The sequence below is a fragment of the Cervus elaphus genome, chromosome 21 (genome assembly GCF_910594005.1).
Source record: "Cervus elaphus chromosome 21, mCerEla1.1, whole genome shotgun sequence".
NCBI lineage: Eukaryota > Metazoa > Chordata > Mammalia > Artiodactyla > Cervidae > Cervus > Cervus elaphus.
In genome coordinates, this window is record NC_057835.1 from 54,048,655 (window position 1) to 54,068,408 (window position 19,754).

At 35.3% G+C, this 19,754-nt stretch overlaps 1 protein-coding gene across 1 annotated transcript in view; it reads left to right on the forward strand.

The window, feature by feature from the left end:
* CSMD3 (CUB and Sushi multiple domains 3) overlaps positions 1 to 19,754 on the forward strand; it is a 1,322,573-nt gene that overhangs the window by 1,025,796 nt on the left and 277,023 nt on the right. The window contains exons 29-30 of the mRNA XM_043879976.1: positions 4,392 to 4,530; positions 8,087 to 8,274. Coding sequence (XP_043735911.1) covers positions 4,392 to 4,530; positions 8,087 to 8,274 — 327 coding nt within the window. The remainder of the gene's footprint in view (positions 1 to 4,391; positions 4,531 to 8,086; positions 8,275 to 19,754) is intronic.

Genomic DNA, 19,754 nt, shown 5'->3' on the forward strand with positions numbered 1-19,754 from the left:
ATTACATGTCTAGATTGGTAGTTGATCCAAATGGAAAAGTTGCAAGGGTTAAGACATGAAAGCTGTACCGGAGTCGGGGGCATTATCTTTTAGGCAATGTGAAGTACCAGCAGACTTTTATGCATGGGTGTAATCTGATTGGGCTTCCCCAGTGGCTTAGCAGCAAAGAATCCATCTGCAGTGCAGGAGATGCGGGTTCAGTCCCTTGGTGGAGAAGATACCCTGGAAGAGGGCATGGAAACCCACTCCAGTATTCTTGCCTGGAAAACCCCATGGATAGAGGATCCTGGCAGGCTATAGCCCATAGGGTCGCAAAGACTCAGACACAACTGAAGAGACTGAGCACATAATATGATTAGGTATTTTTACTGGGAAGATGAATTGGCGGAAACAGATTATACTGTGTGTGTCCTCAATCACTTAGTCATGTCCGACTATGCTAGATTATACTAGAGGCATGATAAACAAACCAAAAAAAACCATTAATTCTGGAGGCATTTAAGAGTCAGATCTAAAAATGTGGTATTAGAGAAGAAAAGATAGAGTGAAAATATCTATGTGTGGATGGATAATGAAGTGAAGTGAAGTGAAGTCACTCAGTCGTGTCTGACTCTTTGCGACCCCATGGTCTGTAGCCTCCCAGGATCCTCAGCCCATGGGATTTTCCAGGCATGAATACTGGAGTGGGTTGCCATTTCCTTCTCCAGGGGATCTTCCCGACCCAGGGATTGAACCTGGGTGTCCCGCATTGTAGGCAGACACTTTACCATCTGAGCTACCAGGGAAGCCCATGATCAAACAATCTAGGAATATAGGAGAAATTTGAGCTAAGGTTTGGGTATATTGGATATTCTGTGTTTGATGTACCCATAGGCTATCAGGTAGAGATAATCAGTAAGCACTTGGGGATATGGTTTAGAATTAAGCAGGGAAATCTGCTGGAGATGATAGGAAAAAGGAGTTATCAGTATGTAAGTGGAAGATAAAGTAACAATTTGGATATGGTCAACAGGAAGAATGTAATAGAGTATAAATTAGAGATGATTATGGAAGTAATTCAGGAAAATACCAAAATTATAAGATGAAGTAAAAGAGGTGCTTGCCAATAAAACTGAGGTCTGTACAAAGACATCAAAAGAAAAAAGTGAAATTCCAAAAGGAGAGTGAATTTAAGGTGAAAGTCAACAGTTAAGGATGGTTACAGATATGAAGAGAAAGATAAAGGCAGAAATTGCATCGTTATTGTCAGTACAAAAGTCATCTGAGGGTGAGCTAAGAAAGGTTTGTGTTGGAGGCAAGAGGTCTAAGAGAAATAGCAATGGCTGGAGAGAGAATGAGAAGTGGGGAGGAACGGATGAAGACATTGAGAATCCCTAAGCAATTAAAAGATTATTGTCTATCTATAATTTAAAATGAAAAAAATCTATGCCTGACCTAAGTTTTCTCAGGATAAATACTTTGGTGCTTTTCTTTGAGAAATAAGAAACCATATATTTTTTTTTTTTCCAATGTGACATTCTTTGCTAATTATGTTAGTCTGCCTGTAGGTATATATAGTACATGTGTGATGAAAGAGAATGAGATTAGACTTTTTCAGAAGCCTTAGTTGTAAAATAAAAATAAATAAATTCAAAATAATTAAGGAGATAATTTTATTAAAAATGAATTATTGTAGAATTTTACCATTGTAATGTATAGCAATAACAAATCACTATGTTGTACACCAAGAACTAACAGAGTGTTGTAGGTCCATTGTAATTCAAAAACAAACAAACTCATAGAAAAAGTGATCAGATTTGTGGTTACCAGAGTCAGGTAGTTGGGGAAAGCTACTTGTATGAAGATGGTTAAAAAGTACAAGATATTTAGCTCTCCAGTTAATAAGTACTGGTGATATAATGTACAATATGATGTGAAACACAACTGTATCTTATATGAATATATAACAATTGTTAGAATAAATCTTAAAAGTTCTCATCACAAGAATTTTAATTTTTTTCTTTAATTTTGTATCTCTATGATAAGACAGATTTCACTCATTTCATTGTGGTGATCATTTAAAAGCTAAAAAGGGTTATTACAGGATGGGGGCAGGGGCAGACTACTATGATAGGAAAACGTGACAGTAACATCTTCAAGCATCTGAAGAATTAGGAAAAGGGGATTTTTCTCTTATGGAAAAAAGTACACAAGGTGAACAAGAGCAAGGTGTGGGGAAGTGAGTTGAAAGGGTGGCCCAGAATGTTGTTCTCTGGGTCCAGCCTGTCCTTAGGTTGTGTGCCGGCTCAAAGCTGAGGCAGAATCAGAGTTCAAGAACCTGGAGAAAGGAGAGAAACTTGAGCAGAGTTTGTTTAGTTTATTGTGATTTATCTGTGAGTACAAGCAATTCAACTTATCATTTGAGTCAAAGAAAGAGAGTTTACAAGGTCTGTGCCTGGTTTTGTCACAGAAAACTGAGGGGGCTTATTTAGGTTTTATCTAGGATAAGTGAACCTTATCTAGTTAGATGGTTAAAGAGGGGTTATTAACTGTGATCCCATATAACCAAACACAGAAGGATGAGAGGATTTCTTAACCATTAGGTAAAATTCAACATTTTCAGTTGGAAAAAAAAAAAGTGAAAGGAAATAGGTTAGAGGGAGCTTTGTTTTATTTTTAGCATGAAAGAGACTTGAGTACCTGTGGGCAACAAGGAAGAAGCCGGAGAATAAAGGAGATGAATGAATACAATTCTCAAAAAGAGAAACTGTGTGACCAAATTTAGGGTGTTATCCTGATTAACAGGAGGAACTCATTACCCTCTTGATTGTAGAGAAAAATACCCAGGGAGCATTAAAGTTTGAAGAAGGAGATCTAGAGAAAGTTGAGATAGTCTGTTTAATTATTTGATATGATATCACAAAAACAGACAGGTGATAGGGTAAATAAATTAAGTCTAAGCAAATAAATACTCTAGGCAGAGTAGGTCATCTGTTGTTACAGCGACACTGAGGCTAAGGTTGCAGAAGGTCATGGGGAAATGAGTCAGCAGGCATCCATTATTTAGATGGTAAAGATTACCAAATCCTAATAATGATATTACATATCTAGGCTCAGGCAAAGAACAAAAATCTGAAATGTTGCCAGAACCAAAATTCTCCTTTGAAAACTAGTTTTGTGCTGTCAGAAGAATCCTGTATAACTTATAACTCAATGATAAAATTTACCTGAGAAAAACTGTGACTTCAAAGCTCAGATACAAGAGGAATGATATGTGCACAAGACATCATGACACCATGAGAATCCCAGTCTCCATCTCAGTCACTCTCTCTCAGGTGCACACATGTATGTTTACATCCACACTGTCTCACTCCACCACCAGGACCCTCCATATCTCAATTGCTCTAAGTTTCCTAAGCTGCCAACTTTATGTATTATTTTCTAATCAGGCTGTGTTTAACAGGCTCTAAAAATAACCCCCTAAAGAATCTATTCTCTGAATTTCTCTGACAATTATTTGAACCTCCATTGAAGTGTTACAGAAACCTTTGTCAGGCCATAATAATAACTGTAGTAACTGTCCATTTTCATCAACAAGTCAGGCAACTAGAATTTAAGAATATCCTAACATTCAGTATATGCTGTGCTGTGCTTAGTCGCTCAGACGTGTCTGACTCTTTGCGACCCCCTGGACTCTAGTCTGTCAGGCTCCTCTGTCCATCCAGACTCTCCAGGCAAGGATACTGGAATGGATTGTTATGTCCTCATCCAGGGGATCTTCCAGACCCAGAGATCAAACCCAGGTCCCCTGCATTGCAGGCAGATTCTTTACCAGCTAAGCTACCAGAGAAGTCCTAACATTCAGTTTAGGAGTGTTTTATTATAAAGTTATGTCAGTTCTCAGTTGTCCATTTTCACATGTTAACTATTATCAAAGCCTCTTCTTCCATAAATAAAGGTATCAGGGAACATTTGAAAATGAACCAAATACCTCATATTCTATTATCCCACATATTATTAGAGATTTTGCTTTGCTTTGTTTTGTTTCTATCTTTTTTTCTCAGTAACCTTCAGAGTTTTTCTTAGTAATTATGAGGAAATCATTTTTACTCCTCTTCTTAATGTGTTTCTTTTAAAAGAATTAAAATAATAATAGCAAGGAAGAGAAGTATAAATGTAACTTTTTCTTGTCTTTTAAATCCAATAAAGGAGCTAAATTCACTTCTGTATGTATTTAGTATTTTAATGGTCTTTCTTGAAAGATCATGCAGTATTTAAGCATCCAGTACTATAAAAAATCGAGTTTGTACAAAAACCTGTAAACAATTTTAGATATGTGTTTTCTAAATACTGATAGATAATTAATTTTATTAATCACTTAAGGGGTTTTGTTTGTTTGTTTTAAATTAAAGCACCCTGTGGAGGCAATTTAACAGGATCTTCAGGATTTATTCTTTCACCAAACTTCCCTCATCCATATCCCCATAGTAGGGACTGTGACTGGACCATCACCGTCAATGCAGACTATGTTATCTCCTTGGCATTTATCAGGTGAGTTCCTATACCTTTCCACATCTTAAAAATTGTTTTGTTTATTTTGCATTAGCATTTTCACTAGGGAATATTTATTTTTATATGACATTTTACTTTTTTTTTTTTACCAATTTCAATACTAATATTTTGCAATAAACAATTTAAAAATCTCTATATAACAGCATAGATTCCAATGTAGTTCTGCAGGCTGATGAGTGTGCATCTCTCACCAGTTTCCAGTATAGAGGAAACATGTTAAAGGTTGAGTAGTTTATTGATTTTCATGAAACATTATCTCCTCATAACCTTTCCTCTCTCCATGAACTTATCATCACTGCTTCAAAAGATGGAAGCAACCTAGATGCCCATCAGCAGACAAATGGATAAGGAAGCTATGGTACATATACACAATGGAATATTACTCAGCCATTATATTACTCAGCCATTAAAAAGAATTCATTTGAATCAGTTCTAATGAGATGGATGAAACTGGAGCCCATTATACTGAGTGAAGTAAGCCAGAAAGATAAAGACCAATATAGTATACTAACGCATATATGTGGAATTTTAAAAGATGGTAACAATAACCCTATATGCAAAACAGAAAAAGAGACACAGATGGGCAGAACAGACTTTGGGACTCTGTGGGAGAAGGCAAGGGTGGGATGTTCTGAGAGAATAGCATTGAAACAAGTATACTATCAAGGGTGAAACAGATCACCAGCCCAGGTTCGATGCATGAGACAAGTGCTCAGGGCTGGTGCACTGGGAAGACCCAGAGGGATGGGATGGGGAGGGAGGTGGGAGAGGGGATCGGGATGGGGAACACATGTAAATCCATGGCTGATTCATGTCAATGTATGGCAAAAACCACTACAATATTGTAAAGTAATTAGCCTCCAACTAATAAAAATAAATTTAAAAATAAATAAATAACAGTATAAGAAAAAAGAAAATGGTTGAACTGAGCCAACAGTGTTTCTGAACAAGGCAGGCATGTTTTCTAAGTTTACAGATCTTACATGAAGATAGAAGATCAGGATATACAAGTAAATAGAAAGCTGTTGTATAACATAGGGAACTCAGCTTGGTGGATGACCTAGAAGGGTGGGATGAGGGGATGGGAGGGAGGCTCTAGAGGAAGGAGATACAGGTATACTTATATCTGATTTACACTGTTGCACAACAGAAACTAACACAACATCTTAAAGCAATTAACATACAATTAAAATTTTTTTTAATAAAAGCAAATAGAAAAAATTTAAAAAAAAGATTCTATGTTTCCTAAACTTAAAGATTAAAAGGTCAGCATTTTGAGGAATGTTTTCTCCCATATGTGCACCATCAAAAACATTTTTGAAGTATCTGTGCAGCGCCACTGTTAGGCTTGGGAAGATATATATATATATATATAATACACCATGTACCATTCTTTCTGGTGGTCTTATTAAGTCAACTGTCAAGAATTTGATGGATAATCTTCATGTAATTTCTCAGAAGAACTTGTCTCCTGATAGAACTTTACATGAGGTATTCAAAATTTACATTTGTTGTTTTATCAGCATCAGTTGAAAGGTTAGCTTAGTACTGACATAGTGGAGGATGCAACTTCTTGTGTGGCAAAGAAATTGCTGAGTTTAAGCCCCAGCTCTGTTACTAATATTTGTGTTACCTTGGGTAAGTTATTATTTGAATGAGTAATATTATAATAAATGATATTATAATAATGTTATTTGAGCCTCTGTTTCCTCACATGAAGTAATAGCTGTATCACAAAACCTGGCCTAATTCTTTTCCTTGAGATTTCAATGGGAATGTTAGGTATCAACAACTTGAAGAGTTTCTAGAAATGTTCCTGATCTTAGTGTCCAAGACTAATGTCTGCTGGCTCTTGTAACACAGCTATTCCTTCTGCTAGAGTGTCACAGCTGCTTGGTTTTTATGTAAATTTTTAAGCTGAACATTTTTTCTAATATATGAAAGTGAAAGTCACTCAATCATGTCTGACTCTTTGCGGCCCCATAGACTATACAGTCCATGGAATTCTCCAGGCCAGAATATTGGAGTGAGTAGCCTTTCCCTTCTCCAGGGGATCTTCCCAACCCAGGGATCAAACCTAGGTCTTCCACATTTCTGGCAGATTCTTTACCAACTGAGCCACAAAGGAAGCCAATATATGAAACCCAGGTTAAAAAAAAAAAAAAAAAAAACTAGAGTAAAGATAATTCAAATTCATGAAAAATTTCAAAAGTATAAATATATGGAATTTTCATTTTTATAATTTGTAGTAGTACACTGATAATGGTAACAACAAAGCAACACTTGATGGCAATGTTAGTTTTATGCCAAGACCCAGCTATAAGACAATTTTCTGAAGTAAATATTGTTATTCTCATTTTTATAGTAGAGGAAATGGCAGTACAAACATTAAAAATGTCAGGATGTATGATACAGGGTTCAGTTTATTTAAAAATTGTTTTAGTTAATGACTGAGTGGTAGAAGGTTGTATTACATGAAGTGTGTGAGGAGTTGTTGATTTCCTGTTGTATCATTGATTATGTGACCTAAGAGAGACTACTGACAGATCAGGATCTCATTGGGAAAATGGAAATGATAATCTCTTCCTTATACCACAGGATTATTGACAAAAAACAAGTTAATATTTATGAAACTATTTGTAAAAGATAGAATGTACTATCTTTTCAGGTTTTTAGGAAAAATAATCATTATATTTATGTCTTCAGTTTTCTAAGTATGTGGGTTCTATAATTGTTATAGGATGACTCTCATACTTTGAAGGTTGTTAAGGCAAGTTTATTATGCAAGTTTTGAAACATTTAAATATTGATTTGAATAGTTTATTTGCTAAAATGTCTTTATTTACACACTGTTTAATTTTGGTGAAGAGTGATTGGCTCAATTTGCCTACATTAAGTTCTAAAAGAAGAAAATATATTTACTTTCAAGGAAAAGAATACCTAGTACAATGTCAATGCTTTGAGTAATTTAAATGCAGATTTTATCTTTCCAACTTTTGTTTGAATCTGATATGTAGAGTTCACTTTTAAAACAAAAATGCTCTTAAGTTTTGAAGTTCAAGGCAAATAGATTCATGGACACAAAGCAAAAAGAGATGCAAAATATCTGGTGAAAAATTTTAAAGTACAGTTAATGTCTTACACATTTTACTGATATAAAGTAATTTAAGAATATGTAGCTAACAAGGACACAAGCATCTTGAACCTAAACTCTGACTGCAAATCCTGTATCCTTCAGCAGCTTACAAATTGTTTGCCTTACAGTCATTTGTATTCCCTGTAGACATAATGCCAACTTAGAAATACTTGAAAATATCAAGATGTCTTCTTTCTTTTTTCAGTGCTGATTTTATATGCATATTCAGTGTGCTGTTGCCAGGGGTATTTTCAAATTGACTTATTTTGACAGAATCTGTTATTTTTAAAGATAATGATTGAATTAATATATAATTTATGGGACTATTATGATTAAAACCTTAGTAATAACGATTCCACTTTTTTCTTCCTTCCTTCCTTTCTTTTTCTTTTCTTTTAGTTTTAGCATAGAACCAAACTATGATTTCCTCTATATATATGATGGGCCAGACAGTAATAGTCCCTTGATTGGAAGCTTTCAAGACAGCAAATTACCGGAGAGGATAGAAAGCAGCTCAAATAACATGCATTTGGCTTTTCGGAGTGATGGATCTGTTAGTTACACTGGATTTCATTTAGAGTATAAAGGTAAATGTGAACATTTGATTTTAGCATCATGATTTAAATTGTGAATATTTTATACAAGAGAATAATGTCGTATTGGCCATTGTCAGTGGTTAGTTATATGTGCAGTTCTTAAAGCATACTACCTGCAATTCATCTCACAAAAGAGCGCTCACTGTAGACTTTTCCTATGAGTGAGAAGGAAATTAGCATTTCCTAATTACTACCAAAGGAAATGTATCAAACAAACAAATAAGCAATTAGGATACTGCAGAAGTTGGCTGAGACCACAAATATTTCTTAAAAAACAAAGACATTTTTGGAAGCTGAAGTTTCACTTGAATATCAAATATTCAGAGACTACTCTCACTGATAAAAATACTCAAAAGTATATGATTCCCAAAATATTTTGACAATTATGATTCAGAAAATATCTGAAAATATTTAAATAGGTCAACATTTAGAATAGGGTGAATATAATATGCTCTAAATCAAATCCCTTATGATTATATAGTGAGAGTGAGAAATATATTCAACGGATTGGATCTGATTGACAGAGTGCCTGAAGAACTATGGATGGAAGTTAGTGACATTGTACAGGAGACAGGGATCAAGAACATCCCTAAGAAAAAGAAATGCAAAAAAGCAAAATGGTTGTCTGATGAGGCCTTACAAATAGCTGTGAAAAGAAGAGAAACTAAAGGCAAAGGAGAAAAGGAAAGATATCTTATCTTTCAAATCAAGATAATGTAAGATAAGATACCTTATCTTACGTAATGGGCATGTGCCCATTTGAATACAGAGTTCCAAAGAATAGCAAAGAGAGATAAGAAAGCCTTCCTCGGTGATCAATGCAAAGAAATAGAGGAAAACAATAGAATGTGAAAGACTAGAGATCACTTCAAGAAAATTAGAGATACCAAGGGAACATTTCATGCAAAGATGAGCACAATAAAGGACAGAAATGGTATGGACCTAACAGAAGCAGAAGATATTAAGAAGAGGTGGCAAGAACACACAGAGAACTATATAAAAAAGATCTTCACGACCCAGATAATCACAATGGTGTGATCACTCCCTTAGAGCCAGACATCCTGGAATGTGAAGTCAAGTGGACCTTAGGAAGCATCTTTATGAACAAAGCTAGTGGAGGTGATGGAATTCTAGTTGAGCTATTTCAAATCCTGAAAGATGATGCTGAGAAAGTTCTGCACTCAATATGCCAGCAAATTTGGAAAACTCAGCACTGGCCACTGGACTGGAAAAGGTCACTTTCATTCCAATCCCAAAGAAAGGCAATGCCAAAGAATGCTCAAACTACCAGACAATTGCACTCATCTCACATGCTAGTAAAGTAATGCTCAAAATTCTCCAAGCCAGGCTTCAACAGTGCCTGAACTGTGAAATTCCAGATATTCGAGCTGAATTTAGAAAAGGCAGAGGAACCAGAGATCAAATTGCCAACATCTGTTGGATCATTGAAAAAGCAAGAAAGTTCCAGAAAAAACATCAACTTCTGTTTTGTCGACTAAGCCAAAGCCTTTGTCTGTGTGGATCACAATAAACTGTGGAAAATTCTGAAAGAGATGGGAATACCAGACCACCTGACCTGCCTCTTGAGAAACCTGTATGCAGGTCAGGAAGCAACAGTTAGAACTGGACATGGAACAACAGACTGGTTCCAAATAGGGAAAGGAGTACGTCAAGGCTGTATATTGTCACCATGCTTATTTAATTTATATGCAGAGTACATCATGAGAAACGCTGGGCTGGATAAAGCACTAGCTGGAATCAAGACTGCCTCAATAACCTCAGATATCCAGATGACACCACCCTTATGGCAGAAAGTGAAGAAGAACTAAAGAGCCTCTTGATGAAAGTGAAAGAGAAGAGTGAAAAAGTTGGCCTACAGCTCAACATTCAGAAAACTAAGATCATGGCATCTGGTCCCATCACCTCATGGGAAATAGATGGGGAAACAGTGGAAACCGTGATGGACTTTGTTTTGGGGGGCTCCAAAATCACTGCAGATGGTGATTGCAGCCATGAAATTAAAAGACACTTGCTCCTTGGAAGGAAAGTTATGACCAACCTAGACAGCATAGTAAAAAGCAGAGACATTCCTTTGCCAACAAAGGTCCATACAGTCAAAGGTACACTTTTTCCAGCAGCCATGTATGGATGTGAGTATCAGACTATAGAGAAAGCTGAGCACTGAAGAGTTGGTGCTCTTAAACTGTGGTGTTGGATAAAACCCTTGTGAGTCCCTTGGACTGAATGGAGATCCAACCAGTCCATCCTAAAGGAAATCAGTCCTGAATATTCATTGGAAAGACTAATGCTGAAGATGAAACTCCAATACTTTGGTCACCTGATGCGAAGACCTGAGTCACTTGAAAAGACCCTGATGCTGGGAAAGATTGAAGGTGGGAGGAGAAGTGGACGTCAGAGGATGAGATGGTTGGATGGCATCACTGACTCTATGGACATGAGTTTGAGTAAGCTCCGGCAGTTAGTGATGGACAGGGCGGCTTGGCATGCTGCAATCCATGGGATCACAAAGAGTCAGACACAACTGAATGACTGAACTAAACTGAATGTGATATGGTGATGAATATAATATTTTAGAACATTTCTGTCTGTATTTAAATGAATTAATATTTATATATATATGGATATTTCTTGGGCCTTCCCAGGTAGAACTAGTGTTAAAGAAACCCCCTGCAAATGCAGGAGATGTAAGAGAGGCGGGTTTGATCCCAGGGTCGGGAAGGGCACAGCAACCCACTCTAGTATTCTTGCATGGAGAATCTCATGAACAAAGAAGCCTGGTAGGCTAAGGTCCATAAGGTTGCAAAGAGTCGAACATGACTGAAGGGACTTAGCATGCACATGTATGGGTATTTATAAACATATTTTAAGTTTTCTATTCAATGCCTATAAGGACAAATTAGATCTTAGTTGTTTAAAGTTAAATTTTATTTTTCCAAAATTGAGCCTATAAAGGATACTGATAAAGGAGTCATTTGAGTTCTGTAAATGCATACTTTGAATTTATTACTTACTGCTTTGACTTTAATTTTTTCCCCACTATAGAATATTTTCAGTAGCTAAAAGTTATACAGAATAGTAAAACAAACTTCAAAGTATCTGCTATCCAATTCGACAGACTTTTAACATGGTGTTATATTTGCTTCAGATCTTGTTATTCTTGTTTTAAGAAATATTCAATTGAGACTTCTGAATTTGCACTGGGAAGAGGGTTTTGTTTTGTTTTGTTTTTTAGGGCTATCAAAAGAAGTCACCTTAAGCTGAAACCCCACCTTAAATACATCTTCAGCTAGAGACAAAGAAAATGTTGGGAGTAGTAGTTTGGGACTTCAAAGGAGAAAAAGGCAATCCACACTGATGGAAAAGTAAATGTTTGATAATAAATAAATGTTCGCTGGGCTGTGCAGAGACAAGGGGATCAAGAGTGGACTCTGCTGTCTAGGCCCTGCTGAGTTTCCACCACTGCAACCTCGCCTGTAGTTGTTGCAGATATCTTTGGTCATCCGTCAGTCAGTTCAGTCACTCAGTCATGTCCAATAATTTGTGACTTCATGGACGCCAGGCTTCCCTGTCCATCACCAACTCCCAGAGCTTACTCAAACTCATGTCCATTGAGTAGGTGATGTCATCCAACCATCTCATCCTCTGTTGTCCTCTTCTCCTCCTGCCTTCAATCTTTCCCAGCATCAGAGTCTTTTCCAAGGAGTCAGTTCTTCGCATCAGGTGGCCAAAGTATTGGAGTTTCAGCTTCAGCATCAGTCCTTCCAATGAATATTCAGGACTGATTTCCTTTAGGATTGACTGGTTTGATCTCCTTTCAGTTGTAGGGACTCTCAAGAATCTTCTCCAACACCACAGTTCAAAACATCAATTCTTTGGTGCTCAGCTTTGTTTATGGTCCAGCTGTCACATCCATACATGACTACTGGAAAAGCCATAGCTTTGACTAGATGGACCTGAGTTGGCAAAGTAATGTCTCTGCTTTTTAATGTGCTGTCTAGATTGGTCATAACTTTTCTTTTGAGGAGCAAGCGTCTTTTTTAATTTCATGGCTGCAGTCACCATCTGCAGTGATTTTGGAGCCAAAGAAAAACAAAGTTTCTCACTGTTTCCATTGTTTCCCCATCTATTTGCCATGAAGTGATGGGACCGGATGCCATGATCTGAAGTTTTTTGGATGTTGAGTTTGATGCCAGCTTTTTCACTCTCCTCTTTCACTTTCATTAAGAGGCTCTCTTCTTTGCTTTCTGCCTTAAGGACCCATCTTTGGTCACAGATGTATTCTATTTTAGGTACATGCCCTTTAGCTAAATTCTTAGGTAGCTAAGTGGGAGGTAAAAAGACTTTCTGAGTTTCTGTTTCTTAAAAATTATCACCCTAAATCAATATATATGCCAAAGAAGCACATTTTGAGATGATAAATTTTGGTCTATGAGTCTCTCTTCTTACAGAGCAAAGTAAGAAAATGGCCTCATCAGTGGGAGAATATATGAGCTATTTGGTACCAAACAGTAGGTGATTCTCTGGTGGCTCAGAAGAATCTCAGATTCTTTACCATGTGGGAGAGCAATGAGAGAGACCTGGGTTTAAGCCCTGGGTTGGGAAGATCCTTTAGAGACGATCTCTTGGAGAAGGGAATGGCTACCCACTCCAGTATTCTTGCCTGGAGAATTCCATGGATAGAGGAGGCTAGTGGGCTATAGTTCATAGGGTCGCTCATAACTGAAGTGACTAACGCTTTTCACTTTCAGTAAGAATTTAGGATGACCAGCTATATTAGGGTTGTATGAAAATGTTAGCTGCTCCAAACCAGAGGGTCATGGGCGAGCTTACACCTGGTGACTATGGGTTAGGAAGCACTGATATTCTAGAGTTGAACTTGAGCAATGTGCCAAACTCTCCCACTGGAAGAGGCTCCCCATGCCATATGCAAGAAGCCAACTAACTGGCTATCTGCACAAATCATCAGTAGTCAAGATTATTTTCAGACACTCCTGTTCCTATCATGACAGCACCCTCCTAATTCTGAAGTCAGTGCTTATCTTTTCCATGTATGTATGCTTGTCCATATATTTATACTTTCCATCATGTACATGTCCTTCATTCTATTTTCATAAAGCATATTTTCATCATGTGCACATTCTTATGAAAATTGTTTTTTCCCTGTACATTGTTTCTGAGATATATCAATGATAAGAGACGTGTAGACTTAGTTCATTAATTTCTTTATGATATTCCATCATATGACTATCACAAGTAATTTGTAAATTTTTCTGATAGGTACTTAGGTTAAGTTTTCTGTTAGGAATCATGATGATATAGTCATTCTTTTGAGTGCTTTCTTGAACATATCTATTAGATTCTAAAATATCTGTATATCTAAGAGTGGGAATACTAGATCAAAGGATATAAACCTCTTGAATCTAACTACATATCCCCTAATTACTCCCAGAAGGGGTTATACCAATTTATATTCTCAACAGCAGAGAAAACATTTCAGAACCTCCACATTTTCTGAGCTAAAACTGACAAAAACATTATACTATTTTTGGGTGTTTGTATGACATAATGATTTAATAAATGTATGTATTGCAAAATGATTACCATATTAAGTCTATATAGCATCATCACCACTGCATATAGTTAGTTATTTTTTTCTTGTAATTAGAACTTGTTAAGATCTATTCCCTTAGCAACTTTCAAATATAGAATACATATATTCTTAAGTATTGTCAACATGCTGTATATTACATCCCTAGAACATACTTATCTTATAACTGGAAGTTTGTACATTTCAGGGAGGAAAAAAATTGTCCTCTGTTCTTCTAGATTCTTCTAGTTAATCTAAGAATTAAATTGGTATGAGACAGATTAACAGGAGAAAATCAAACAAGTTTAAAAATGTGTATACATGGGAGAGACTTATGAAAACTGAAAATCTTTTCCTGAAAACTAATTATCCTCATGCAAGTTTTCAGATGTATAGACATAAAAATGTTCACAGTGCTCTCTTGCATTTTCTGTTGCTGTATTTTTTTTTTATTAGAATTGCTTGGTATTTTTGTTAATATTGCTTTCACATAATTTACTTATTCCATTCTATTTTCTCTAGATTGGCTTTTATTTTTATAATTAAAAATAATTAAATCACTTATATTCATATTTTTTTCCTCTTCTAATATGAGCTTTTGAGGGCTGTGTATTTTCCTCAAAGCACCACTGTAGCTGCTTCGCAAATGTTGGAATATGCAGAGTTTTATTATTTTGCAATTTTAAATTTGTTCTAGTTGTACTGCCTTTTGATTTTTTCTCTACTTGAGAGCTATTTACAAGTGCTTACAAGTCTTACAATAAATTTTAGTCTATACTTAATTATGAATTTCTAGCTTACTTGTGCTGTGGTCTAATGTGTATGATTCCAGTTCTTGGTGTGTCTAAAGATTTGTTTTATGACATCTTATATAGTTAGTTTTTACTCATATAAAACACACACACTCCCTGTGTGCTTGGAGAAAAGACTGTCATCTAATTTATGGGTGCAGTTTTTTTTATATATATACTCATTAAATTAAGTTCTCTATTTATCTTTCTTGAATATGTATGTCCTTTGCCATTTAGAAAAATCGCTTGGTCTAGCAATTATTGAAATAGTTGGGGAAATCTATTATAATTTTTTGTAATAAATTAATTTTTCATTTTTTTTCTTAAAACAGTGATTTTTTTTTTTTTGCTATATTATCAGAACCCATTTTTGGGTACATATATACATGTTTTTAATCTTATTTTGAGCCATCTACTCCTTTTGCTTTTTCTCTTGTACTATCACAAATTTCTCTTTTTATCAAAGTCATATAATTACCTGATATTTTATTTTTCATTTATTTGCTATTTATTTACTATGCACACTCCCATTTATGCCCCTCAATCCCTGCGCTGCGCTTAGTCGATCAATCATATCTGACTCTCTGCATCCCCATGGACTGTAGCCCAGCAGGCTCCTCTGTCCATGGGGATTTTCTAGGAAGAATACTGGAGTAGGTTGCCATGACCTTCTCCAGAGGATCTTCCCAACCCAGGGATTGAAGCATGTGATTGAACCCATTTCAGGCAGATTGTTTACCGTCTGAGTCACCAGGGAAGCCCAAGAATACTGGAGTGGGTAATCTATCCCTTCTCCAGGAAAACTTCCCGACCCAGGAATAGAACCAGGGTCTCCTGCATTACAGGTGGTTTCTTTACCAGCTGAGCTACCTGGGAAGCCCCACTCAATCCCTACACATAAACCAGAAAAACAAACTTCTTAAGAGCAAGAACTCTATTTACCACTATACAGTGAACTTATTAGAATAATGCCTACATACATAGTAATTCTTTGATAATTATGTAGCTGATTTTGAGTTGCCTAAAGAGGTGTTTTATATTTTAAATCAAGACATGATTAGAATAATAACAGTACTGAAATCTAAGGAAACTTAGAGACACATTCATGTCCTATATTTTACAAATAAGAACTTGGCTTTTTAGGAATATCTGCAAGGTGATAGCTTTATAAACAAGACTCAGTTAAAAAGAGGTAGAGAACTGTAAGCAAGTCAGTAAAGCTAGGTTCTATTGTGAGTTTGTATTTAACAAAGCATTTCCAGAGATCCATAGGATAACAGATACAGGAAGAATGCCACAAATACTACCATACTCAGGGCAGATGATGCTAATTTGTTACAGCATTCTTTCTCATGGAAACTGGACTTGACTTCACAGTCCTTTCTCTCATAACATTCCATGTAGTCATTATTAAATCCATGTCATTTAGCACTTGAGATAAAATCTACTCACCATATCTCAAATTAAATGTATTGCCCCTCCTATTTCCCATCTTGGTCAATTTCTGTGTCCCATTATTTCTGAAAAGCTACAATTTATGCCACCACAGGAAAAGGGCCACTGATGCATTTTTTAAAAGGACAATGTTAATTACCTATTATGTACTTTACTCCAAGTACAGTTATTAGCTCTTTCAATACAGTATCTCTGTCTTTCCCATTAGCAAAAACACTTGTAAATGCAACAAAATGTTAGCTAACAGCATTATCAGGTAGATATTACTATACCTATTTTCAAATGATAAAATTGAGAATCAGATTGTCAAAGTGAATTGCATAAGATGGCATAACTTATCACTACCAATAAGAGTAAAGGAAAATAAAAATGTGAGCACAGGCGGAGAGAAATACATAAGTATTCCATGAACTTCAGTCTACCTTGTACCCTGCAACTACTGCCTACCATCCTTAGTTACTACACCAGTGCCCATTTACACACAATTCCTTGAGGTCTTATTTTTATACTCCAGATAGTATTTCTTTACAATGTTAGTGCTAATGTTATGGTATTCTGCAAATCCAACCTACTTAACTTTCTGGACTGGCTCTCAAAATTCTCAAACCCCCCATCGTATTTCATCTCCCACTTCAGGGTCTCCAAGATCTGTCTTTTCTTATCAGTCACCCTACTTTCTATTTATATTAAAAAAAAAAAAAGTTAGCTCTTTAATTGCCTGGTTCCTTAAAGCTGATAAAGTGGTCTTGTTGTTTATTTCTGCCATAGCCAAGCAAACATGTCAGAATTTTCAAGATAAAATGTGCACCCGCAAAAGGAATTGACATGTAACTGGAGGTCCTGGATAGTAAAAGCTATTTGTCTGTCATTTGTAATCATGTTATATAGTTTATTTTAAGCATGTTGATTTCTATTAGCTCTGAAAAAGTAAAGTTTTTAAGTCCCAACTCACTCCAAATACTGGTATTTATAGGTCTTTATTTAAAAAGCTATAGGTTCAGCACCTACTTCTATAGAGTTCACACCAGAGTATAGTTGCTATTGCTTGTGTTCATACTGATCTCTTCATTTCCCTCTTGAAGATAGCCACTGAACCTTATTTTTGTTTATTTGCAAATACATAGGAGTTCTGCAAACAAAGCATTTGAATGGTGAACAAATGCTATAGTCAAACATCGCAAATACACAGCCTGCTAATAATAGGGATTCTGAAAGGAATACTACTTTTATTTACAAAAAGCAAATGTTTTAAGGCAAAAACCACCACAATATTGTAAAGTAATTAGCCTCCAATTAAAATTTTTAAAAAGTCAAATGGTAGATATGCTCTAGTGTTGTAGACAATAGTAAACTGAAATAAAGAAATAGAGATTTGAAGGTAAGGGGAGATGTTTTATTAACTTGAAAGCAATGTCCCCAAAGAGTTTAAATCAATCTAGTCTCCAGTAGTCTTCCCTGAAGAGTCCCCATGGACAGAGGAGCCTAGCAGGCTGCAGTTCACGGGGTGGCAAAGAGTTGGACACGAGTGAGTGACTAAGCACAGCACAGTCTCCATTTATCCTAATGTAACTTCAATGAGATACAATATTAAATGCATGCTTGATAAACGTTTTAGCTTAATGCTATCTTTTGCATTGTTTTTGTATTAAGGCTATTTTTAATTATGTTAATAAGTATATTTTAAATATTTATAACTATAATTTTTAATAGGTGTAACTCATAGGAGTGATGTTTATATTAATAAACAAAATATACTATTTACATGAAGGAGAGAGTATAGATACAGTTTTGTGCTTCTGAAGGGGACCTCCTGGCAGCTGCTGTTTTATCTGATAGGCACCAAAAATCTACAGTGAAAGATTTATGAATGGTTGTTTATATATGGTGTAAGTTAGCCACCTGCTTCAAGAACCTTAAAATATAGTCAATTACTTTCTAAATTAATATACCAATTTAAGACATATCTTTTAATAGAGCAACCTATTACATTTCAGCTTTACTTTGAGGTATTTTACAGCAAAACTGTTTAATTTCCAATTGTTTAATCAACAGTATTTTCCAAAATAAAAGAGATATGTCTGTGGTTTATATTTAATCTCAAAGAGCACATGGGGAATCTGACCCTATGTGAACTATGGGTCTTCCAAAAGAAAGAGCCTTTTGGGAGTTACTATGATTTGAGGGGACTACAATGCATTCACAGCTTAAAGGGAATTTAGCTCTTAGTTTCTGAGTTCATGCCAGCAGGTATATGCCCAACTGCACTATTCTGGAAATAAAAAGCAGCTGAATATTATATACTCTGGTGACTTCTCAAAAATAAAAATAACATATAACTGATTATCTACAGAACACTATTCTTAATAATGGTCCTTTCATGAGTATATACCTGTATGTAGGAATACACTTTGAAGTTTGTTAAAGATTAACCTTTAACAACAAAAATATTATGGTTCTTATTAGCCCAGAAAAAAAATGTATTTATAAACAAGTCATTAAGTATGAACTGAACAAACATTATTTATTTATTGTCATGCCTGATGCAAATACTTTATAATGATATAAAGTATCATGATGTCATGCATAATAAATACTTTATAATCACATTTTGATTAATTTATTATGATAATATAATTACTGAAATACCCAGATATTGTGCTTATTATAATTTCATCTATATGTCTTTCTTAATAAAATGAAAACAGAAGCATAGTAAAGCTTTAATTTTTCATGTTGACTCTTCTTAAGGACACATATTTCAACTTAGTAATGTCAAAATTTTTCATTAAAATAAGCATTTAAAATTCTTTAATTTCACCTGGAAATAATTCTGAAATAAATTTTTTGTTAAGAGTGAAAAAAGAGTCCATTGCTAAGATACAGGCTCTGTTGCTTACGATTACGTCTGTCTTCCAGCAGACTGCTTCTAACATGCTTTACTTAGAGAATATAAGGCAAGGGACTCTTACCTGGGATCTACTCAGTAGGCAAGTTATTATTATTCATAAAAGTGAATTATTCATACAAATGAATTATTTTATTAAATTAATTATTCATTAAAATACTATCAACTTGTCTGCCTCACATTTTTTTTTCAAAAATTAAAATCATTTTTCCATCTGTTTCCTGGACCTTTATGTAAGGATTCTCCCTATATTCTCAAAATTTCCGGATGCAATTGCTATGGCAAACAGGGAAATAAACAAGTGCAGTATTATTCATAGAAAGCTATTAAGAGAATTTAAAGTAGTATGTAAACATAATAAAGAGATAAGTGAATCCTCTCAAAATGAGCCTAGCAATATAAAATTGTTGCAGAGGCAGTATTTTTAATTTATCAACCATGTTTTCCTTTACTCAAAAAGTAGGTTTGCATTATAGATTCACTAATATGTCACTGAAAATTTGGGGAAAACTTTAAAGAAGGAAAAAGCTACCTTTTCAAAAGATGGATGTTAGGCAGTTAGACATGTCAAAGAGATTAATCTTTCTAAATAGTAATTTCAACCCTTCCTTTTCCCTCAAGGGTAAATTTAGTTCAATTTCATGAAGAACAGAAATGGTAGTTTGCTGTTATACACCTAAAAATTAAATTGCATTTTCTGCTTATTTAAGGA